The following is a 26628-nucleotide window of genomic DNA, read 5'->3' as shown; positions in this document are numbered from 1 at the left end:
AAACGCAACTCAACCTATCGTTATGTCTTTTGTTTTTTATTTTGCACATACATATACTGACATACATACTAATTCATATATCGTTTTTATTATAATTCTCTATTAGTTGCATTTGGATTTTTTCTCTCTGGGCTTAACATGTTTCCTATTATTTGCCCGTTTCATAGCTGTTGCTTTGCTTTCCGATTTTGGGATTATTTTATACTTTAAAGAATTTTTTTAATTTTTCTGCTTTGGTTGAATGAGTAACTTTTTTGGAGATTCTCGAATGTGACTTAAGAAGTAAACATAACTTTTATAAAATTAAAAAAAAAAAATATATCGAAGTAAACCACTTCAGAAATGTTTAAACATAATTGGAACATTATTCTTCTTATACGATTATACTCCTTAAGAGCTCCTTTAACATATTTTTAAGACTCTCGTGTTGCAATCGATGTTATTTTGGTTTCAGTTGCCACTGGGCCATTATATTAGTTATATGTCTTTTTTACATTCAACTACATCGACATTCAATTTTGTGATACATATCTAATTAATTATATATAATGTGGGTTGCTTACTTTTCGTACTGCCCATGCACATATCTTGATTGAACCTTAGCTATATTAGTTGATCAACTGAACGACGGCTTTCTCTGTTCGCTATCTTTTTCAATGTTTAGTTATTTTTTTTATAAATATTCTATTATTTGTTGTATATTTATTTAACGATATGTTGGTATACAAACTTTATAATACCCTGACTAATTTAGGTATAGCTTTAGACACCACGACTTGGCAATTTTCTATTTGCTGAGCATTTGGCCAAATATTGTTGCCACAGAAAACACTAAATTTCAAGAGTTCTTGTATGGAAAGAAGTGGGATTGAAAATTGCCAAAATATATGTCCATTTATAATCAGAGGAGCAAGCTCTAGAAAATAGACACTGAAAGCTTTATAGTTTGTCAGCCACGCGTCGAATTCGCCGAAACTTAAAAAGGAGAAAATTGTTAGAAATTTTTCTGTAAACTATAACTTGATACTAACGGGTAGTTTCGAAACTGAAAACGAATATATGAACAGCTAAAGTTATTTCATGAAGATATATTTTAAATATGAAACAAAACTCCAAATACATATTTCGCGCTTTGGGAATCCATCACATGACTGTTAGGCGTTTAGTTTCATCATGTTTGTGGCACATTCAAAAGAGAGTGTTTAGTAGCTACACACACACACACACCTAAGAACTCTCACACTTACACACACACACACATCCACGCACAGCATACACACACATACCCAATAGAACCGAGACATATACACATTTATTTATTTATAGGTCGTAGCTGCATGAAATCCTAACTAAAATTGTAACTACTTTGTCGCATTTACTGGCCAAGTTTTGCTGGACTGAGCACCAGCTCCGGCTCCAGTTTGCTAGGCTGTGGTGGCGGTGCCAGCAGCGAGCTACCACGACCCTTCGTTAGGCTGGCGGATGACAGCTGTGATTTGCGCTCTATGCTGCCAAATATGGAGGTCGTCACCGTCGCCGCCGCCGATGTGGCCGTTATCGAGGAGGATGTCGCTGGCTGCGTCGCCGGCAACGGCTGCAATATGCTCAGACTTGTAATGGGCATTGACGACGGCTCCAGCACCTGGCCAGGTATGCTGGTCTTCGCAGTCGGCGTTGTGGTAGCCGTCGGCGGCGCCGGCAGCGGCAACAAACTGATCGTCGTTGTGGTGGCCGGAACGACAGTCCCGCTCATGCGGCTGGCAGGCATGGCATACCCGGGACTGGAACCGGTCAACGTCATGCCCAGCGGACCACGCACTGTCGCTGTCGCGGAATAGGTGTGCGGCAGCGCCGGCGGCAGATCGTAGCTTGTGGGTTGCGACTGGGAACTAGTAAGACGTGTGCGGTAGCTGCTGCTGCTGCTGCTGTTGGTGGTGGTGGGCGTTGTCTTGGGCGTGGCGCCCGTTGAGATGCCCGGTCGCTGCGCGGGCGTGCTAAATGCTGCGGTATTGCTTTTGAGCCGGGGTATGGCGCCGGTGCTGCAGCTGCTGGGCAGTGGCGTGGCCTCGGCCGTCGTCGTTGGCGCGACTACAGTTGTGTCTATAAGTGAGGTCTCCTCCACAATCACAACGCCATCCAGCGAATCTTTGACGGTGGAGGAGGAGGACAATGACTGCGATTGCTCCAATTGTGGTTGTGGTTGTTGTTGTTGTTGTTGTTGCGGTTGATGTTGTTGATGCTGCTGTTGATGCTGTTGTCGCTGCTGCTGCAGTGCGACCCGCTGACGTACCAATTTGCTATTGGGTCGCTCATCGACGGTGCTCAGGGTTGTTGTTGTTTTTGTTGTTGTTTTTGATGTTGTTTTTGATGTTGTTTTGCTTATGGTTTTCCCCGTGGCTTTGGTGGTACTACTCGTAACGGCAGTTGTTGTTGTTGCTCTCGTACGTTTGGCGTGCTGCAGCTGCTGCTGCTCAACTTGGACGCTGTCATCCTGCTCTTCATCGCTCATCTCGCACATATTCAGCGCCGTCTGCAGCTTCTTCATCTCCAGCGGCGCATCCGCTGTGAAGATTTTCCAGATTAAGATTTTATTTGAGTACGTTCGATTTATTCACTTACCACCCATGTGATCCATGCTCTCCGGTTCGTTGATAATGGGCACAACGCGATTTATGGCCGTCTTCTGCTCGTTCTGCATGAAGAGCGATGTGGTCGCTATTTGACGCAGTGCCTCCATGCCCTCATTGAGCATCTTGCTCTGGCTACGCTTGTGGGCAATAGGATACTTTTGCTTTTTGGGGTACGAAAAAGTAAAATAAAAACAATTTAATAATTTAGCAAAAATATTTGGGCAACGCCTTGGAAGAGCTAGGAATTCCGTGGAAATCTTTTTTGAATAGGTTTTAATTTTTAAATAAAACTCTATGTAAATACAAAAAAAAATGATATTAAACAAAACAACTAAAAGCATATATTCTTTAAAAGATTTGTTCTTTTAATGGTTCTACGAAAATAAATACATCTCTTTTGAATCCCTACTCAACTGTTTCAATTAATTTATAAAATATTTAAGAAAACAAATAAATAATTAAAAAAAAAACAGCTGACTGAAAATACTAAAAGATTGAATATAAGTTGTATGTCATCAAACAATTATTTAAATTATATATAATTTTTGTATTTGTTTTGGGTTTCCATTCAATTGGTTGAATATTGAAATTTAAAATGTAGGAGAATTCTAAAAGTACTAAGAATTTCAAATAAATTATATATATTTTTTTAAATTATTAAACCTTTTAACAAAATTATGAAGCCTGGTTATATTATATACACAGTATTGTTTAGTTTAGTAAGAAACGTTTTTTTTTTTGGAAATAATTAAAATTATTATCGAAATAACTATATATGTATATATATATATAAATATATGTATATATATACAAATGCATAATGTATAATAAAAATAATAATAAATAGAAAGTCTTTCATATTCATTAAACAATAAAAAGTAGAGATCTATGGACAAAACAGAATGAGAACAATTCGTACGCACTTGTATAGAGGGTCCACGAGCTATAGAAACCCGTTTGCTTTCATTTCGCAGCAGGGAGGTCGTGTGATCTGCATCGATTTTGTTAGCATTTTTCTTGCCCGCCTTCTTGCTGGATGAGATGCAGTGTGATGGGCAAATGCAGAAGAGAATGCGTAAAATGCAACAGATCAGACCCAAGCCTAAATAAGAGAAGCTCATGTGAGTGAGATTATAATAATTGAATCGATTTAACAGGTATATTGCCTATGAGAGAGGGCCCTATAAGTCTTAGCTCCACTGTTTTAAAACCCTTCTCGCCGGTGCCTACAAATGCAATGACCAGGCCCAGTGCGACAGTGCCCAGGCCCACATAGAGAAAGGCATTCGCAAAGGTGCTGGGTCCACGTAGTACGCCCAGGAAATCTTCATCGTCCGAGGAGCCGCCCAATGAGGCATCTTGTATCTGGCAATGGAAGTGAATATATTTTATTAGTGGCCTATACTAAAGATGTGTTAAGAGTACGGTCCCGAATCAAAATAATTGAGATATTTATCTTATGATATGTTAGTAAAATGACGTTAAGTTTATTTAAGAAAAAAAAATTTAATTTGTATTTATAGGCATTTCCAGGAAGAGACAATTTTGATGTTCGATCTGAGAATGATATTAAATATATGTTTAACAACATAAAGGAACAATTTAATTAAAAGTAGATATTTAACAAATACATATAGAAACTCATATCATTCTGAAAACTTTTTCATACCCTTGCAAAAGGTATTATAATTTTGTCGTGAAATGTGTAACGCATAGAAGGAGACATCTCCGACCCCATAAAGTATATATATATACTATATCGATATAGCCATGTCCGTCTTTCAGTCTGTCTGTTTCTATGTAAACTAGTCTCTTAGTCTTAAAGCCATCGTCATGAAACTTTGCATACGTCCCTCTTTCTGTTGCATGCAGTACATATGTCGGAACCGGCTGAATCGGACCACTATATCATATAGCTGACATAGGAACGATCGGTCGAAAATGATTTTCTTGTATGAACAACTTTTTGTTTATCAAGATATTTTGACCAAACTAGGCATTTATTAGTTTTACTATGCTCCCCATATATACATATGCAACATCCTATCAACATCGGACTACTATATCATATAGCTGCCATAGGAACGATCGGTTGAAAACGAAGTTCTTGTATGAACAAATTTTTTCAAGATATCTTAACCATAATCGGCATTAACTATTTTTCCTGTGCTTCTTAGATACGAGCAAATGGTATTAAATCTTCGGTGTGCCGAAGATAGCCCTTCTTTCTCGTCTTTTTGAAGACATACAAATATCATGTGCGTCTTCCTAGATTTGCCATATATCAGTTCAAAATGTTTTTATTTGGTATTAACAATGATTCTTAATTATAGTTGCATATTTCTTAGGAAAAGTACTCGGTCAAGTTATAAATATCTAAATGAAATGGTTAAAAATGGGAATGAAAATCGCAGATAAAATGAAAATGTTTTTAGCATTTGGGGCTTGATAAGGAAAATGGTCTCTGGTCTCATATAAGTAATGTATATTCTGCGCCTATATATCCTAGTTTTCAATGTACCGAACATTTGCTCAGAACGAGGCGTGATCGAAAAGAAAATATATAAATTATGCATTTGAAGGGGGAAAGTTGTGGGTGTGTGCGTGTGAGAGAAGAAATGGAAGAAGGAATTAATTGCACAGATTGCGGATTGTTTTTATTGCAGATATATAGGGATAATATATATATAAATATATGTATATATATATTGAGAGATGTGTATGTACACAGCGCTATGTGAGTGGCTCTACTTGATGAACTTACTCGATTGCGCTTCACCCAGCGTCTGTGGCAGGTGGCCTGTTGCTGTTGCTGCTCCTGTACGCTGCAGCGGCGGCCCCGCTCCAGCCAGGCGGCCCGTCCCTGAGCGCACTGTGTGACCAATGGGGTGGGATCAGTGGTGATCGGGTGTGATCAGATAATCGATATGTGGACAACGAGCACGAAACATCAAAGGCGATATCGATATCGATTACAGCGATGACGACGTATACAACACGCGCGGGCAGGCGCAGATACACGAGCACACGCATACACACACCCACGCACACACACACAAGGAGCGTGGTGTGGTGTTGTTGTTGGTGTTTTGGTGGGTAGTTGTGGTGTTGGTGGTGGGCAAATGCATAGAAAATATATACAGTTACTGTGGTTAGTTCAACTGTGAGAGAGCAGCGCTCAGTGAATTTTATAATTCTTTCATTTTTCTTTTTTTTTACTATTATATAAATATTTATTCAAAAGCATACAGGAAAACAAATAAAATAAAAGTACAAAGTACAACTCATCTCACAAGTTTAACGACTAATGCAAAAGCAATCAAATTTTGTAATTTCGATATAAGATTTCAATTCAATTTCTCAATTCAATATTCAATTTCATAAAGTTGTTTGCGGTATTGGGTTACGAGTTCGCCATCAATAACAACAACAATATAAAATAATAATAATAGAAAACACTGAGCAGCCAATTACAAAGACTTCGATTCAGACTATTTTATTTGATTTTTCACAGTATTTTGTTTATTTTCTTTTTAACACACATAGAGTTACGTAGGAATAAACAGTAAGCAGTTTAGGAAACAGTTATGTAAACAGAAATTGAAAAAACACACCAAGTTAATTGGAGGATAGTTTGGTTAGGTAGAAAGAGTGAAAGTTGTCAACACATAAAAAAAATATAAATAAAATCGAAATATTATAAAGCATTCAGAACTCCATATGCTTATGTATAGTTTATAAAAATTAATTCTCATGCCGCAGCAGCAATATTATAAATGGCATATATCATTCACCAAAACAGTCATGCAACAAAATGAATTAAATTATAGCGAACACCCCCATTTGTAAGAGCCTGTTGACCACTTTTGGCATACAGACTTAAAAAACCTAGCTATAATATCTTAATAAGAGTTTTTCCATTAAATTATTTGATTCAATAAATCAGATCATGTTTTTATAAAAATGATAAATTATAAATGCTAGTTATATTGAAAAAATGGTAAATTTTGCATGGCAGGGCCCTTAAAAATAGTAATTAATAAATTTAACAAACGAAAGCATTTAATTGAATAAATGAAATAAAAACTAAAGACAAATATAACAAAATAAAATTATATTTAGCAAATTGTTTCAGTTTTAATCAGTTTGAACCACTGTAGGCAAAAACGTAATATCCATGATATACGATATATGGTTTATTTATTTGGGTTTTAAAGTAAACTCGATGCTAAATCTGACAAACAGAAGTCAATGCCATTTTAACCTGCACAAACACAGACACACACATTAAGACACACTAATGAGTCGCGACTCGTGGGCGCTACAAACCTCAGAGTCATAGACTATACGATAAACAAGGCGCTGCTTCTAAGCCAGCTACTAAATATGCTGCGTGTTAGCAATAAGACAAACAAAATGACACACACACTCGTATGTACAGAGAGTGTCCTATATACAGCACTAACAGATATATAGGTGTTGCTTGTGTATATATGTATGTCATATATAGCATTTGGTATATGTGAAAGCCTCAGGTTGCACGCTCCACTTTGCTTTGAGTTTTTTAAAGGTTTTGTTTATACCCTGTACCCATTTAAAATATGTTCGGAAAAGAGAATAATTATGGAGGAAAAGGTTTTACTTTTTTTTATTTTAATACTGCTCTATATTTTTGCCAAATTCAATATTAGGTTCTATATAGTATACGCAGATCGAAAATATATACTTATTAAAGATGCTTCATCACATTGAGCAAAAAAGAAAGACTAAAATTTTTTAGAAAAATAACCCTTATGATTTTAATATATTCGACAGTTGTTTCTTATCCCAGCATATTTCATAATGATCGGACAAAAGGCAAAAAAGTGAATTAAGAATACATTTTGTATAGTGCAAGATGTAGAGAAGTAGCATAGCCGCTGACTATAGTAACGAGCTTGCGATGGATCTAATTGTACAGGGTATCATTAAGTCGAGAAGCATTACTTGCTTTCGTTACAGTTTCGGTTTCTCGCTTCTAGTTTCGTTTGCTTTTCATGTGCAAAATCGCAGTCACATGGACTCTATCGATCGGAACTGTGTGGAACTGTGTGTAGTTCCCTGACTGAGTGCTACATATAAACTGTTACTGTAACTGCCCTTGACTTGTTGTAGTTGACGTTGTTGTTGTAGTAGGTGTAATCAACAATTTGCGACGCTGATTGACGAATGACGCCCGGCGCCAGCAATTCTCTGCCCCATAACTAACTAGCACGCATTCACGCAGTGAAGCGACTGGGGCACTGTGGCGGGGGCTTTGATAAACAAGTATAAACAAAATAGTGTTTCTGAATAGTTGAACCTATATACATCTATATACACCTACTGGAGACTACCTGGCAAAAATATATTCTTACTTTGCAGTCAATTTATAAAAAAATATATGTACAAGAATATTTTAAATATATACCTTTCACTTGCCAAATCGAACACGCTAGATGTTCATTAAACTTTAACCTTTGGGACCCAATCGCTAAATATAATTAAAGGCCCACATCACAGGCTCATATATATATACATATACACTGTATTCAGTGTGTACACCCCTCCAGCTAACGCTTTTAGTCCCTAATCCCCCAACTCAGCTCTTTTAATCGCACGCAACGCTGCCAAAATGTTGTAGAAATAACTTACAAAAAAAAGAGAACCCGCCAAATAAAATTTGTTAGCTTTAGTTAGATTATGTTACTAGCCATTGTTGTTGTTTAGGGACAAAACGCTAATGAACAGCGCACATGGCAGCCATTCGAAGCCAATCTGATGCCTTCAGAGTAGAAGCAGCAACAAAATTTGATGTTGAGTGTTCAGCGCTTTTATGGCAAATCGAAGTACGGCTACAAACACGGTCAAACTGGCAGTTGTTAACTCCAAAATATAATAGTTTAAATAAATTGCTTCACATTTAGTTTCGAAAACTATTTTCAAACAAAAAAAAAAAGTAAAGAAATCGAAATTCTATCTCGACATAAATGGAAATGATTTTTGTTATGTTGGTCTTCCATTGATCTTAAAATGCGCTTTCATTTTAGAAAATATTTATTACGATTTTATAATGAACATTTTTTTTAATCCTTATTAAATGCCAATAAAAATAATGTAATTTCAGACATAATGTTAATTATATACAAAAATTATTAAATATTTTCTATAAAAGAAGTGCAAAAGTTGGCTTATTTAAAACAAAATTTAAATCAGAGCGTGTTCATTTACACTATCGTATAATCCAATTACGGATGGCCCTCTATTAAAAGAATTTCAAGATCTAACTGTGCCAAAACTTATACAAATTTCTGTATTTTAAAATGATTGGATAAATCATAAATTACTATACTTTTTAAGAAAGTAATACATTTTGCAATAAATTATTATCCTTTTTAGTAATACACATCGCCCATACATGCTTCGCTTAGATCCGTTTGACTTTGACTCTTATAAAGTTGCTAGAATTTTTGGAGGTATTTAAGTAATTGCAGCGAAACTTTTTTTAATTATATGTAATTAGTTGTTGGTTTGGAATTGGTTGCCTGCTTTGAATATCGTTATTGATTCGTGGCATAATAATAAATTGTTGCGGCGCCACAAATTAGCATGTACTTGGAACCCAACTTCTGGACGCAGGCAGGAAATGTCGGACATTAACGACAGCAATTTACTTTGGTTCATTGATTGTTCCGATTGCTTAGATTGTTTGGGGGGCTCTGTTTGCTGTTAACTTGTTGTTAATACAAAGATAGCTATAACATGAACTGGGCTTAATTTAAGATTTATCATTAATCATGAATGCGACTGTCAACATGATAATTTAGCTGACAATTGTAAATGTAATCGAAACCGGAAGTTGAATTTCGTATTCAGTGTCTAGCACTGGAAATTAATTAGTGTTGTAAAATACAAATGGCAAATTGTAGAACAGAGTATGTTTTGAATTGAACAAACGGATTTTATGGCAAGGGTATTTGCTATGAGCCATAATATACCTAGTATTCCAACAAATTTCAAACTAAATAGAGTCGTTTTAAAGTCCTTATGATAAGTATCACAAGTATCAGCCTAGTGTTGTAAGACGGCTTTTAAATTTTAGCAACACTAGCCATTTTACTAGAAAATTATATAGCAAGAAAAATGGCGTTTATATATTAGGGAAGTTACACATCAACGCAAAGAAAAACCTTTAATACTTAAGTAATACTATATATTAGTTTATACATACACAGCTTTTTATTTTTAAATTGTGAAATCAATGTTATAGTCGAGCTTTCAGTTCCAATCTGCTGTTATACTGACTGCTAGTGTCTATGCTTGCCACAAAACTGGCAAATAAATAGAAACAGATATTTATATGGACAGAGTGGATAACTTATGCGGAGCACATGACCCAGCATGCATAAAGAAGTGCACGTCTATGTCGGCAGCTACTAACTGGAACTTGGCATGTGTGCAAATTTTATTATGCAGTTAAACTCGACTCGAGTTGAGAGTTAGACTGAATCAAGTGAATAAAGTAAAGCACTTGAAAAATCAACAATCACAAGCTCTGGCAGAGGCAGAGCAGCGTACAGGTGGGCTCCCAGCCAAGCTCAGGTTGCAGCTAAAAAGTTCGCAGGCTAATGAAAAATGCAGTTGCAGCAAGAGGGAGAGGAAGGAGCAGCAGCCGCAGCTGGCACTGACACACGGAAAAGCGCATAAAGAAGGAAAAATCTACGAGTGGCGCTTAGACAATGCAGCTGAGCAGCGAGGGGAAGTGAAAGTCGGGTGCTGAAGATGCTGCTGCCATTCAGGGACACAGACATTACAGGCAATTTCACTAAATGACACTGAACGCCTTGCCTCTCCCCTTCCTCGTCAAACCCCCCTTCAGCTCTTTTGTTTAGCTGTCGCAGCTTTGGGGCAAAAAGCCTCAAGGTGTTCACAGCTCATGCGGCGAATGGGTTTTGTCCTAACAACTTGCACTGGGCCAGGGGCCAAGGAAAGAGTGCAGAGAGGCGGCGGTCGTGCAAAACGGCTTTGCGGTAAATTTGCTACAGAAATCAGCCTTAAATATGTGCTTGTTCATGTCTAGGTCTAGGGTACCAAGGCCCTGGACCAGTTCATTAAAGACAGTAATGCTATGGGCCACTTCAAAAGACGCAACCGCAAGGTGACCCATTCAAGGGTCCTTCAAGTCAAAGGTTGCAGCAGCCCGTGCTTGACCATGATTCGACAAGCGGTCCAAAAAAAGGGATATTGGCAAATGAAATTCACAAAAATAATTTTAAAGCACAACTATATTGAGTAAATTGAAAATGCTTTTATGCTTTAGGAACAGGGAATGATTCTTCCATTATCTTGTATTAAGGCTGTCCATATATCTAATATATGTTATATGTCCCATAATCCATAATAATAAAATTACTCTTGCTTCACACAGCTTTATAGACACAAATAGTTTATTAAATCCTTATAAAAATCTTTCGACTGAAAATCAATTTAGTGTGTGTTAAACGCATTCAACACATGAGGCACACACACACTCATAGAATTCAAGGCAAAAACATAAAAAAGATATAAAAAATAGAAAAAGACGATGCAGCGAACTGCATAGAGAGCCTTAGGAGAAAAAGTGCAACAAAACAATTTAAAGGCAAGACCACAAAAGAATGAAATAGTCCAAGTTCTTTTACGGAAACCCGGAAGCAAGGGCAAAAACGCAGATTGTATAATGAAATCGGAATCGGAATTGGACCAGCGGCGCATGGTCTACAGATATGGTGCGGATTGGCCTGGGGTAAAGCATCCAAGCTATGGGTACCGCAAATTAAAGTCATTTTGTGGCTAAATGCGCCACAGATTGTAAAAGTATTTGAGCATGTGTGTGAGTGTGCTTGTGTGCGTGTAACTTTTCTGTTTCAGTGCGAACGCACAGCGGAAACAAACGGTTCTTTCAGCTTTTCTTTTGTGGCACTTCCGGCCATGAAATGCAAACGTCGTTTTAGCTTTTTTTCAATATACCCTGTACTTGAGAATATGTCCAATAAGGAGTTAAATGAATTGGGTTAGGTTTGTATGTCTGCATGTTAAATTACAGTTAAGAAGCTAGAAATTCCAAATGTGGTTGACATAGCTCAAGTTCCTTCCGATATTTCGAAGATTTGGTACAAATATATATTTTCATTCTATTTAACTAGTCTTAACATAGCAGTTATATGCGGGATACAATTTAGCTAAAAAGATCTGTACAGGGTGTCTGCTAGTCAAATCCTTGACCATGTTTTAGTTTTCACCTTCAAACGAAAATGTCAAATGCTTGCTGAGTTGCCGGAAGCGCTGCCACAAGGCGCTGCTAATTGAGAGCATGTCGCAGGTTGATTAAAGTGAATTTAACAATGGGCTGAATGGACCCAACGCAAGACCTCTAAACCGTGCGGCCATCGATCATAGTTGCCGCCTTTGGCTGCGCTCAATTTCACATTAAAGCGGCGACGTGGAAGCGACTCTCATAAATCACGGGGCGAGGGGAGATCAGAGAGAGAGAGAGAGAGCGTGAGTGCGAGAAGCGTTGAAAAATATGCTACATAATTTGTTCGCAATACAATTTTTAAAATGTGCTGCGCCAAGCACCAAAACTCACTCGACAGCTTTCAAGCAGAACAATGCAACGCAGAGGCGTGCAAGGGGGTCTACCGGAGGTAGACGAATGGCACGGGTTAAGGGTCCTATTTCAGTTCCATTTGATTGCAGTTCTATACGGTTGTCGCATTACGGCCGGCTAAGGAAATGGTCTATGGCACAAACGTAAAAATTGACAAAACTTTTAGCTTGACAAATAGACAAGTTAAAGTAATATTTATTAGAGAAGTTCTCTAAACATAAAAAAGAGGTATTATATAATAATATTTTAGATAGTTTCGGTTGACTTACTACTTACATGAAGTACGTGGTTAGAAAATTTGTAGAATATACTTAGCTTACCACAATGTTTAGACACGAATAACAGGCGCGAGCGAGAAGAATTACATCGAAAATCTCAAAATTATGTTTGGGATTGTATATGTTTATTTAATTTGTATAGACGATGGAAGACTGGAGCTAATAGACAGACATAATGCCTGGTTTTGTAGGCTTATATAATATACTTTTCTCTAATGTTCTCTCACATTTTATTTTAAATAAATTGTAGTTTGTTTTCAGACTATCTAATACCCTATATTTCAAGAAAACGTTGCCAAGGCCAAAGAAATAAAGAGATCTTTTAGGAAAATAGTTATTCGTAAAGTGCATATTTAAGTTAACTTTAAGTGAGTGATATTTTTGCAGCAGCAGGTTGGCAGCCCCAGTTGCCGTCATATAAACTGTCATGCAATTATTGACTGGCCCACTTGTCAAACCAAAAACAAACAACGGAAAAAATAAATATAAAAATATGTTAACAAGAATTTTTTTTAAATTAAGCGCATGCGAGCAACGCACAAACAGAGCAGCAACAATTGTTTGCAGTTATTAAAAAAAGTAAGATATGAACGCCAGGCAATGCAAACATGCAAGAGACAATATTTGTTTTGGTTCGGAAATTACACGATAGTACGATAGTTAATTGGCCTGAACGATACTTTCGATAGGCACACACACACACACACACACACACACACACACGCATACAGGCACACTTATATAAGCTATGATACTAAGCCTAGCACGCTACTAAGTTCTTTGTCACATAGAGCACGGGCCATAGCACAGAGAGAGAGAGAGATTGAGAGTGTGAGACAGATAGAGAGAACTATACAATATATATATATATATTTTATATTGAGAGCTAGACAGAGAAAGAGAGAGAGAGAGAGCGTTGCGATAAGACGTTTAGACACCAATAGTAATAAATTATGAGCATTGTTTTGAAACGTTGAATTTTAGACTGTACCTAATTCTCGCTGGGATTTATCTGAAATTTTTGTTTGGCAATCGCGTTGCATACATTATGGCGGTGGGGTGAGAGAGAGGTACATAGAAATACGGAGCGCATGATAAATTGTGATTTGATGTCGCGTACCTGCGTTGAGAAAAAAATTAAGAGTAAGGTGTAAAGTGTGTATGTGTGTGTGTGTGTGTGTGTGTACTTTTTAAAGCTATTTGTTTTACTTTTGGTGCGTGCCTCAAATATTGTAATAAGAGAGCGAGAGCAAAAGAGAGAGAGTAAAAAGGAGAAAACGATAAGCAATTTGTATTGTGTGTGTGTGTAAGTGTGATTGTGTTAAAGAATAGCTTAAATATGAGCGCATTTTCCATAAGGCGCTATTTTTAGGTGCCACAAGATGTCCGTAAAACATAATGAGTTAAAAAAGTGTAAGATATGTGAATTCTTAATGCACAATTTGCATCATCAGCCATTTTAACAATATTGCCTCATAATCCGAAAAGTATGCTATGGTCAGGAAATTGACCAACTCTTAAAAAATTCACAAAGAATTCAATTAAAAAAAAAACATTGAAAGAAAATCTCAAAACTGTTAAATTAATATATATAAATCATGAATAGGTTTCTGTTTTGTCATAACATAATAAATGATACTTAGAAAGATTTATGTATTACTTATAATGAACTGATTTTACCAGTCTTATTTTTTTTTAGAATTTTTTAGTTAGGATCGGTTAAGAAATTTTGTACATATGGATGGGCCGGCAAAGCTAAACTTAAAGGCTTGCTAAATCTACTTAAACACAGTTTCGTTATAACGTATTTAAAATATTTGGTTATAAGTAGTTAATACGCCAGCTCCGACTTACCCAGAGTGCTGCAAAAAAACTTACAGAACCCAGAACTAAAGCAGGGCGAATAAAGAAAATAACCCCAAAAACCTAATTTTTAACGTATGCCAGCGCGTACACGATACGGTGTATACGGTGTTTTCTTTTTGTTTTATTTTTATTGGTTTTGTTTTTCTCTTTTTTTCGTTTTTGTATTTTTAGTTTTTAGCGCTTGCTTCAACATGTGAATGTTCCACAAAAATTCAATAAAATCTTTTCGTACCGAAATTAAAATGGTGCATTTCAATTTGTGGCAAAGTATTTTGTTTTCGCTTTGGCGGCCCATTTGGATTGTCAAAGCGAAAAGAACTTTTTTATACTTTTTGTAAAACATTCAAATTTTTTTTTGCTTTCTTTTTTTAGGTGTTTTTCGTTTTGCTTAGCGTATGGTCGGTTTTTTTTTTTCTATACTTGGCTTTGTGGAACAAATTTCGCAATTGAATCAAGTTGAGCTCCTAGATCGAAAACGGGAATGAGAGGCAAGTAAGCTTTACAGAATCATTTTGGGAAAACTTGATACCATTTATCATATTTATATATTTTTTAATGCATTTTTTTGCTTATGTGTTTTTGTGTGTTTCTTTTTATTTTCTAAGTATTTTTTGTTGGTGGTTTGTTCTGGTTGTTAGTTAATGTTGCATACTTTCTTTTTGTTTATCATTGGATTTGTTGATTTGTATGTTGTGTGTATATTCGATATGTATTCGTATGACTACAACTTAAATTGAAGCTTTAAGATGAGCGTAAACTATAGTATATGTATGTATATATAGAAATCATAAACTCAATTGCTATCAAATGCATCATATAAATACGCACACAAAATATTCGAACAATATAATTAAACATTTGCCACTCAGATAATGGTTTAGTTTGTGGCTTTCGACTTGTTGAGTTGCCAAATTGATTTATGCTAATCACTGCACTGATGTTATGTTAATTAAACCGCCGGCATTTGCATGCGGTAATAAACGCACTAATTTATGCCAAATTTTCAGCACACGTGCGTTTACAGCACAGGTGCGGTTCAGCGTCAATCAGAATAGATGAGGGCTGCAACAAATTCGAATTTATTTAAAAATACCTAGCTATTAAGATTCTTTTAGAGTTGCTTAATTTGTTTAAGGGCAATAACATAAATACATGAAAAGTATTATTTTTATATGTATATAAAGTATGCTAAACCTTATACTTTATCTGTTCTAACTTTGCTTACTTTAGCAATTAGCAAGTTAACTGAAGTATCCCAAGGTGAAGTTGGGAAAATGTTCGGAGTTTTTCTTTAAAATCTTGGAACTTCTTTAATTAGACTGATAATTTCCTACGTTTTTTATGAGCCTAGAATATTCGAGAAGTTTTTATTGTTTGACTTTTTTTTAACACTGAACGTGTGTCTATAATATATAAAATTATTGTATTCATCTAACATTTTGAAATTTACTTATTATTTGAACTTCTTACTGTATTTCTGACAGACCCCTATGAATAGATACAGCTACATATATTCATAAATATTCCCATAGAGTGCATCTATTTTTTTTAATTAAATAAAATATTTTGTGTGCGTTTAGTTTTCTGCTTAGAATTATTTTAATGGCATTTTAATGACAGTCTGACATTGTTGCGCACATGTGAATCAAGTTGAGTTGGCAGCTACTACAACGGGGAGTTGGTGGTAGGAATTTGTACATACTAGTACATGGGTCGTTCAAATCAAAGCAATGAAAATGCCTGTAAATATTCAATGCAATCTTTATTCTTCTTCTTCTGGCTTCGTGGGCGACTTTCGTTTTGGCTACGGCCCTGTTTTGCAGTTTATAAAATATTTAAAATATTTTATTGGCTTTTGGCATAATCAATAAAAGAAAACAAAAAACAAAAGGTGGAACAAAACACACACCAAATGCAGACCAACAAAATATTTTAAATATTCTATATGCAAATGCGTAGAGGAACGTTCAACAGAAATATATGTAACAAAATACACTGGCAAAAAAAATGTGTGTTATTGATACATTTACTGAGAGAGAATTACAGGCAAAGCAATGGACTAATTTACAGGCATTTTCATTGTACTTTCAAATTACAACCAACTGCAAGACGGCAACGTAAATGGCACAACGTTGTTGCGTTTCCAGCAATTACGTAAGTGTTCAATACGTTACAGACAAAAAAAAAAATAAATAATTAAAAACACGTTACGGCAATAAGATAACTCATGTTGCATGTGTAGTTTGGAATTGTGAATCGAATGGGAGGAAATATCATTTTATTGTCACTTACTTCCGGCGGTGGCGGCGGCGGCTCTGGCTGTGGCGCCGGTGGCGTTGTCACGTATGTGTTTTTCTAGTTACGCAATTAATACAAAGAGTTACGTAAACGTAATGTGATGATAGATTTACGTATTTCGCAACGACATCGAGACGCAAATAGAGGAGTGTGGATTTTGAAACGTAAAAAACGTAAGACATAGTTCGTAAAAATCATTTGCGTGTTTTTTGGTTTTCGTGTCATGTTGGGAATGTAGCGTAACGCACATTACGTATGCGTAGCACGTTACGTAAGTAGCAGCAAGCGAAAGTGACAGCGCGTTTAGAATAGAATAGAATAGAATAGAATAGATGTTTGTACGAGAATTATGTGGGTTCGAGAAATAAAAACAAAAGCATTTAGTTATTCTAGTGTGAGTAAAGCTTAAATAACTTGAGGCATATATCGTTGTCACAGATCTATGCACCAAGTTTCAAAATAAAAACTATGTGAGTTCTGTTTTTCACTAGAACTACAAAACAAAACAAAAGATCGTGTGTTGTTTTTGAGTGGGTGTAAGTCAAATTGATTGATGTGCTTTATATTTTTAGTTATGTAGGTAATTTGTATTTGATATTTCATAGCTCGATTTTTTTTACTAGTTGATTTAGTTTTAAGTTGAGTTTATGTGGGATATAGTTAGAAGCGTTTTGCTTAATAATTGTTTTTAAAGTACTACTGGGCTAGTTACTTAAAGGGGTTTAGGTGCAACGAGTGTGGTAGAAAGAGCGCACTATATAGTTACTTGTTTTGCTGTTTGTGAGTGGAGTGAGTGAAGGGCTACACACGTTGTAGTTTATTAATTTAGATAAACAGAGGGAGAGATAGTACTCAGATTATTTACTTTACAGTTAGTTTAAAGCTGGTGCAAAGTAGGTGAAAGTAGTGTTTGGCTGGGTTGGGCTGTGGGGTGGCTGTGCTGTGGGGCAGTACAGAAACTACATTTAAAGCTAGGTGTTGTGGGTTGAAAGACAGAGACAGATTTATATAGATAGGGTAATTGATTATAGAGCATTAATAGAGTTATAGTTCGTTTATAGATAGGCAGAGAGTTGGAGAGAGATAGAAAGAGTAAGAGAGAAAGTGAGAGAGAGAGAGAGAGATAGACAGAGTAAAAGCCTTAGGCGGACAAAGAAAAGGTGGTTGGGTGGTGTTGCTTAGAAGTAGAGCAAAAGCGCTAGATATATATATATATATAAAGATATATATTAATTAGTTATATATGTATATAAGTATTTATGATTGAAAAATAGGTGAAAGTAAGCTAATTGTACAGCGCATTAGGTAGTTGGCTGGCAGAGCGCTCAAGACTTGAAATATCTATCTATCTAAAGTTTCATATATACTATGTATATGGAATATTATTCACTACAAAACGAGACAGAGCAAAGTTGGATTATGTACGTTCCAAAGCGGTTGATAGGTCTATTTGGTTATATGTTTTCAATTCCAAACAAATTTTGGGCACGCTTAAAACTTAACTGCAAGAAAAGATTGGAGAAAAACTAGTTAAACCTAGCATAGAACTTGTGCTTCACCTCTAGGCACACTACAAAACTAAACCAAATGCTCTGTGGAAATAAATGTTTGGGGGAAAGGGTTTGACAAAATCAAAATGGAATGTGTCTTGGAGAGAGAGATAGACATAGAGATAGAGACAGAGGGAGAGATACAGTAGAGGGAGATAGTTTGAGAAGATAGTCAGATGGTAAAGAGTTTGGGTTAATTTTAGTATACGGTTTAAGGGTATATCGTTTAACTGGATAAGGGTAACATTTTTTTTTGGGTGAGGGCATTAGAATTTCATTTTAGCTGATGATTTTCATTTGACGGCTTTTTAAAGAGAGTTTTGCGCTCGTTGCTATTTCGTTTAGATAAGTTCAATTTATAGATAGAAAGCAATCAAATTGATTTTAAGTACTTTGCCTTTCTATTATTTATAGAGAGGGAGAGAGAGTGTGGTATATTATAGTTAATTATAGTTCTTTTGATTTTTTTTTTTTTTTTTTGTATTTTGGTATTTTATATTATTACCCATGACTCAGGTGGATAACGAGGAAATGGAGCTATTTCTTTAGTTGCTACATTACTAGGCAACTCAAGTCTTCCACCTAATTTTCGTAGCTTTCTTCTTCTCGCCACCCGAGATTTCGATCTTAGCATCAATGCGGCCTGCATCTTGTTTGTTGTTGTTGTTTTGCTTGTTGTACGAGTTTAAACGGTCAAAACGTCTGCTTTAAGTAAAACTTTGTTAACGTCAACGTCAGTACGAAATCAATGGGATGATACAGGTTACGTTTAGGAGCTTAAAAACGTCAAAACTAAAAGTCACGTTAACAATATCGAGTTCAAGTTCCGTCAATCAATCGATTTGCATGTGGCAGCACATAATAGCGTAACAAATTGTCACGTGAATGGTTACGTTATGCGCACAGCCGTGATAACGTAACTTACGAAAGAAATAAAACGTAATATGAGCGCACGTTCGATTAGGCACAAGGAGGAGGATTATAGAAATATATATATATAGAAGCAAAGAGTATTTAAGTATATATATATTTTTTTTCTCTTTTTTCTCTATGTGTTGTGCTGTTATTGTTGTATAGTTGGTGTTGAGGAACTGCGTCAGTGTTGTGGTCCTGGCGCAGTTGAGTGGCGGGCTGAGGATGTGCTGCGTTGAATCGCAAGTGGTCGGCTCTACTTTCTAGCTCCGTTACGTCGTTGTCGTTGTCGTTGTGTCCAGCGATGACTTATGTGACCTGCTGTTACGTTGTCCCACAATGGAGGCTGATGTTACCGTTATGATGCGCGCACTTAACGTAACGACACGTAACGAAATTATGTTTGTTTTTAACTAGTTGAAATGACGATGACGTGAGTTGATTGTTGGGCGATTTTAAGTTTTTCGTCTATTGTTTTGCCGTTACGTAGCGTAACGCAACGCGTTACTGTGTTGTTACGTTGCGTTCACGTCACGCAGCAACGTATTCGTTGGTGATTTCATTTTCGTTTGTATTTTGGCATTGAAAGCTTTAAACATTTATTAGTTTCTATATATTGACATCGGCCTTTCGCGTAACGTTAACGTAAGCGCACTATCGCGTAACCATAATTGATTGCCCGACTGAGTATATGCATTTCCTAACTAAACTACAGCTAATGCGTTCGTAGAAAAATTGTTATTGGTATTGATTCGAAATTTTTTTTAAAAATCCTATTGATTAGCATACTTTGGTTGTTTGTTTTTGTTTCATAGAATTTTTTAAGCTACGTTTTCAATTTACGTTTTGCGTGTAAATGAAAGAAGGCAATGTCGTTGTTTTTTTTTTGTTTTTAGTGTTCTTAATTATTGCTTAACTAATTTTTTGCTTTTCTTCAATATTTAATCATGTTCGATCACATATGGTGCGTTTGAGTTTTAGTTTTTCATCATTATTAACAGTTTCTATACTAGTAGAAAATATATTTAAAGCTTTGAACGCAGTTCTCCAACGGTCAACTACGTTTTTTATTTGGTTTTATTATACGATTTGATTTGTTTTTTTCGCTGCCAGTTGATGTCATGTTGATTTAGAATATATTTCCATTTTGTTTATAGTTTTAGTTTACATAGTTCATATCACATATGTTGCAGTTACTTTTTTCTTAATTTTCAGATAGCTGTATATATAGTTTAGTCATGAATAGTAACTATTAGCCTTGCAAAACTTGCTATGAATAAATTAAAGTATTTGTTGTTTAGTTGAGTTGTATTTATCTCACATGTTTGTGTCCATTTTAAGTCAAGCCAAACGCCGCAATAATTTACGAACATTACCTAACACAATCGTTAATCGAAAGCTGTCAATTATTTATTGACTGCATATTTCAAAGAGGATTAAAATTGACAACATGACGTCTGCGTGATAAGAACAGAAGGATTAAAATGGAAATTCAATTAGGCAACGCTGCAATTTCAAAAGGAAAACGGCAAAGATTAAAGCTCAAGAGTTATATTCTGATTCAATTGAGTTGAGTAGTTTATGTGTATTTAAAGTTTATAATATTATTTAATGTTTTTATAAAAATGCATTTAACAATTGGGTTTTACTATTAACCTATCTAAATTATTTATTTATTGTTTACACATTATATGTATACTTTATACATTTTGCATTAATATTTTATATTCTATTTTATTTTATTTTATACTTATTATATTTTATTTTATTATTCTCTGTGCTTTAATTAAATGTTTATGTTTTGATTCATTATATTTTTAATTATTCAATTATTTCTATTTAAGCCGTTAAATATATTATTATTGATTTATATTCAGGCTCAAGCTTCATGTAGTTCAAATTTTAATGTTCTACTTTAATTGTAATATATTGTTATTGTTTTCCTTAAATTTTGACATTTTTATCAACATCAATTTAATCGATTTGTTGGCCTTACAGTCTTTTAACTAGTTTCAACGACTGCTCAAAAATAATTTGCATCAATAAATATGCAGTTTTAGCAGTGAATTATTGTATTTTCTCGTTAAATATACCGTTGGGTAAAACGGAAAGCAAAACTCATTCATAATAATTTAATATTTGACTCAAATCAATTTTCAGCTCTTTTTTTCATACTCCCATGCAGAGCTTTCCTTTGCTTTTTCAAAGCTCAAAGACGAATCAAGTGCAAAGTTCTGCAGGCCGTTGGCAAATCTCGAGGAAAAATCTTGTGAGTAATGCAAACAGAGCAGAATATTTATGACCAAAACTCGAATAAGCCATGTTACAGCACTGCTAAGCCATAATTCAAATGCCAGCCCAAAAGAGATGCAGCTTCTAAGCATACGTATGTGTGAATGTGTGAAAGTGTGGGGCGTACTATATGCATGAATGTTTCAGAGACCATTTCGCGGCTCTGAAAAATCACAAAAGTTGCAGAGCAACTGCTGCAGCTGCTGGAATTCATATGCAAATGCAGCAGTAGCAGCGGACGAGGCAGTAGCTTTTTGTTGTTGCAGTTGCTACTGTTTTATTTATTTTATTTTTTTTTTACCATTACATAGGGTATTACAATTTTGTTAAGACGCATGTAACACATCTGCGACCCCTTAAAGTATATATATTCTTGATTGGCAGCAACAGCCAATCTGCCTATGCTGATAAGAGTTAGCTAAGTACGACATTTTTATACGTTTCGAAGATCGCACGATTTAGTGATAGATTAAAGGTTGCCTTTTTGTGTACAAGACTTGTATCTTAAAACATTTACACCTACCGCAACAGTTACAAGCTTTGCTTCGCTTTAATAGATCTATATAAAGTTCTTATTAAAATCTGCCACCATCGATCGTTAAAGCACATCTGTTATATGCCGACAAGGGTATTTATTATTCGAAATCATGTAGCTGTTCTTTTGTGATTTTTTTCTTTGTAGCTTCATAGCTGGGAGCAAGTTGGTAGCGTAACGACTGAGCGAAACTGGCAACTGCAAAAACCCAAAAATTTCAATAATTCAACAGCGCAAAGCGGAAAAAGTCACTCGCTGAACGATGCAGATGAAATTTTAATGAAATACAGATTCATGACACACACACACACACACAAACAGCAGCATTGCAGTCAGGGCCGTTAATAGACAATAACATGCCGCACAGAGACCCACACACACTTACACATACACACACACAACATCTGACATAACAAAAGCTGTTCGCTTGCAACGCCTAAAAGATTGCAACATTTTTGCAATTAAACCCAGACACACAGACAGACTGCCTGCTGGGTTTTTGGCACTGGTCTCTCCACATGTTGCAACTACTGTTGTTGTTGTTGTTGCTCTTGTAGCAGCAACAATGTCACACGCTGACAACATAAGCGCATAAAATATGTTATGAAAATTAATTTGCCAAATGATTTTCGGCAATGTGTGCGTGAAAACATATATATATACATATGTACATATATATATATACATATATCACGACCTGCATTCCGCCTGACTGCATTTAATGGGCCAATTGTGTTGAGTGTATTAAAACTGACAACTTTTCGAATTTATTGAAATCCATATAAAGTAGAAATCAAGAGAAGGGTAAAACCAATGGGGCAGCGGCAACAAAAGAATTTTTGAAGTGAAGCAAATTGAATTATTTCGATAAAACAAAAGCTAAAGATTAGTAAAAGCAAATATTGTTGCTCTAAGAAATCATGATTTTAAGATTTTTAATTTTTTTGAACAATTTCTAGAGCTTTAGGGTTGCTTAATATAGGGATATCCTTTCTTGATGGGAGAAATAAAAAAGTGAGAAATAAGTTGCCAAACGAAGGTGAATAGTCATACTTTAAAAAAGGTAATTCTAACTATAGGCAATATTTTATGTTTTCTAGGTATTTCTTCAAAACTCTTTCCCATTAAATCCTCAGCTACTGACTAAAGTAAAAATTGAATTAAACTTGCCCAGTCTTTCCAAAGGGACCTATGGAAATATCTTGCCGCAAGCCGAAGTCAACTTTCACATTTAAATGCGGTTGCATTCTGGAAGATAAATCAATAACACCTCAAAGGTTGTGGCTTGCATATGCAAAACTTGACCATAATAAACGCAGTTGAGAGCCCATTAGACGCTGCCCTCCTACAGCCGGGCCCAATGGGAACGTGTTGCACGATGGGTCGGTCCGTCGACAAAGTTGCAACCCGTTGGCTAATTAATGCGAATTGCAAACAGTCGTACTCTACTGAGTATTCAGTATTCAGTATTCAGTGTTCAGTATTCAGTATTCGCATTCGTCTTGGTATTGGCAACAATTTTGGCACAGCGCCCGCTTTCTTGTTCACATGTCAACTGGGCGGGCTGAGAGGGTGCTCAGAGTGCCTTGTCTACAGGTAATTAAAGCCGGTGAATCGTCTCGAAAAATTTGCATATGCCACATGCCGCTTGCCACACACGTGAGAAATGGCAACTGTCCTCGTTGAAAGCCATGTTATTTGACTGTCCAAAACAATCATTTGTCTTCCGTGTGAGTGAGTGTGTCTGAGTCTGGTATGGTTGCGGCGTGTATTGACTATTATTTATTCAGCCGTATAAGCCAACCGTTAATTGAGCCATTTGCATTCGTCTGATTTGCGGCACGTTAATCGAAACCATGCATAACGTCGCAATAATATTCGCACATTCAACAGGAATTAAAACTTAATATGCTTTGATATTCGGACTTTTTATAAATATGTGAAATGAGAGGAAAGTGTTTCCAAATCGATTAGGGAATTCTTTTGACGCAATTTTCTTTACATTTCTAGGAAATAATAATCATTTCCAATATTCCCGTTATCTTGAACAAAAAAACGTCCTTGAAAAATGTATTCCAAAAATATTGTCGATATCTGGTATATATCTCAAAATTTCTGAAAATGTATTTACTTTTCAGGGTTTCTTGTAAAAGCTCAATTAAAAGAAACACCTCCGATACTAAGCCTCAAGTTTATTCTTTTCGGAATACGAATTGAATAGATTTCAGCACATTCAGATAATGCTTAAGTAAAACAAACGAGAGCTATATATTAAACTGGTTTATAGGCGAAAGTGATTTCCAGAATTGACTCGTAAATTTGTATGCCCATAAAAATGTCAAATGCAATTGAGTTCTGTGGGGAGCACGTTATAATTTGTGTCTTTTTAAATGCTTTTTATTGGCGATGGCGACTGCAACAATCAGGACACACGCACACATCCCAATATATAAAATGGGCAAATATTGAAGACAAATGTTTGCCAAAAGAGGAGCAAAGAAAAGCGGACCAAAAATTGAAAATGAATTTAAATGTGGCTGGACTTAAAAATTGGTACAACACATCTATGTTTGTGTGTGTGAGTCAATGAATTATGCAACTGAAATTGAATTTCTGTAGCCGGAAAGCATGCGGCGAACAGCGAACAAACTCAAGAGTCGCTGCGGCGCGGCGCAACTGTCCCACTGATTGTCACTTAATTGTGAATTGTCATCGAAGGGGTGCGGGAAGGGCAGGGGTTTCAATCAAATGGCGTAACTGGGACTTCAATATGTCACTTGCAATTACGACAAAAACAACAACAACAATAGTAAAAAAAGCCAACGACAAGCCTGACAAACAATTACGACAACAACACAAAAAAACCGAAACGAACGAGTCTCCTGTGAGGCTGGCTTTGGTCAGCGCCAACAGGCTGCACATGATGAAGAGCCTGTAAAATGGTCGAGGGTAGCCCGGAGGGTAGCCCGGGGGGGGCTGGCGATGGGCCATGGGAGTGGGCCACAGATAGTGAGCCACAGGCGACAGTTTGAGTAATTATTGAGACTGCAATTTTGGAATGGCCAACGACAGGGAGTGCAATTCTCTCTTCTCATTTTTTGTGGCAGCCATCGCGTAATTGAAAATTAAATTGCTGCTCGATGACAGTTTGCGATGTGAGGGAGCAGGCAAAACAAAAGGGCAGCCGTCAGAGATGGGCTTAAATATGTCCAAAAAGAGGCAGCTATACAGTTGAGCGTTAACAATTGGCATTTCAGTCGTAATGCTGATTGGTGATTTTTTTTTTTTTCGACAATAGTTTAGGGTCTGCAAATTTCGTTTATGGCACTTAAATCAATTTTTTCTAAATTTGAACAATCGCAACTACAAATTAAACAGAAGTGTTAGATATTAAACGTACTGCAATAAATATTGCATCATATAGTAAAAGGTCTACGCATGCCAAAATGTTGGGCTTGAATCCCAAGTTAAGGTAATTTATCAAGGGTTGCCTTTTATATTGTGCCCAAGACTTATTTATTTCATTTTAATTTACGCCAATTGTAAGAAAAGAAGAACACATCAAGTTCAAGTTCCTCTTTTACAATCCATAGCACAATTTGGATATGTTATAAGCAAACCATTTCTAAATATTTAACTGCAAAGTCTTAAAGAAAAATAAATGTGATTTGATCGTAGCCCTGTGCAGGTGCAATTAAAGCTAATGCAGTTGCCAATCTCAATGCCGTCATCTTGTTTATGTGCTTATTCATGCTGGCCTAAGAGCTCTACGTATTTTTACACCTTTCGTTTCGCCTCTTTACCTTTCAAATACGTTATTTGGGATTTTCATTTTACTTTTTTATGACATTCGTTGTGCTTTTTTTTGTTTGCTTTTTATTTTATTTTCCACATTTTTGGCGTCCGCCATTTCGCCGCACACTTTTTCCACTATTTTCCAGCTAATTTACTAGCCGTTGTTTTTGTGCGAACTATGTGAGAGAAACTATATATAAGTACGTACTACACATACATATATATATATCTATGACTCTCTTAGAGACTTGAGTGGCCACTCAGCACGTGCAAGAGGGGGGCGAAAGAGTGGATGAGAGGGCGCGCGTGGGTGGGCGTATAATAAATTTTAGCCGCCCTTCGCTTTTGCTGTTTGCTTATTTTTTTTGTGCAACCATTTTCCTCGGTTTGGTACAGAGATTTTCCTTTGTGCAAAGTTTTGTTTAATTTGTGCAATTTTGAATACCCTGTTCGCAAAAGTTGTGATAAGTTTATAGGCAAAAGTGTATAGACAAACTGCAGGCTTTCACGAGAGAGATTTAGGGATATCAAAAAAATGCATTACGATTTTTAAATTCCTATTGCTAGTCAAGCATTATTAAATGAAGGCAATCCATGTATTCAATTGTTTTCATAATGATCAACGAAAATGGTAAGCTATTGCCAAAAAATAAACGTGTATTTTGAAGTAGAGAGCATCTCACAGCCAGGTACTCTGAGCTTGCAATATTTGATGTATTTTTTTTTTATTTTTACAGTTTTTATGCAAGTCAAATAATTGCAAATAATTGCAATAACTGCGTTAAGAGCAAGCGAGAAAAACTTT

At 36.0% G+C, this 26628-nt stretch overlaps 1 protein-coding gene across 3 annotated transcripts in view; it reads right to left on the bottom strand.

Moving 5' to 3' along the window:
• Window positions 1–327: 327 nt before the first annotated feature.
• LOC135435817 (mucin-5AC) overlaps window positions 328–26628 on the bottom strand; it is a 29171-nt gene continuing 2870 nt past the window's right edge. Inside the window, exons 1-7 of one of the 3 annotated variants that reach the window (XM_064693036.1) lie at window positions 18795–19971; window positions 16734–16796; window positions 5395–5502; window positions 3797–3995; window positions 3554–3732; window positions 2620–2791; window positions 334–2562 (exon numbers count right to left, since the gene is read on the bottom strand). In XM_064693036.1, coding sequence (XP_064549106.1) covers window positions 1376–2562; window positions 2620–2791; window positions 3554–3732; window positions 3797–3995; window positions 5395–5502; window positions 16734–16796; window positions 18795–18938 — 2052 coding nt within the window. In that variant the 5' untranslated portion in view covers window positions 18939–19971 and the 3' untranslated portion in view covers window positions 334–1375. Of the gene's footprint in view, window positions 2563–2619; window positions 2792–3553; window positions 3733–3796; window positions 3996–5394; window positions 5503–16733; window positions 16797–18794; window positions 19972–26628 lie in introns of those variants that run through there. The other 2 variants (XM_064693037.1, XM_064693035.1) reach the window with 2 other exon arrangements.

Source organism: Drosophila montana, unplaced genomic scaffold (genome assembly GCF_035044405.1).
Source record: "Drosophila montana isolate Dmon_TW-CO22-7 unplaced genomic scaffold, ASM3504440v1 contig_3729_1, whole genome shotgun sequence".
Taxonomy (NCBI): Eukaryota; Metazoa; Arthropoda; class Insecta; order Diptera; family Drosophilidae; genus Drosophila; species Drosophila montana.
The sequence above is the reverse complement of the archived record's forward strand: the minus strand, read 5'-3'. Positions and strand labels throughout refer to the sequence as shown.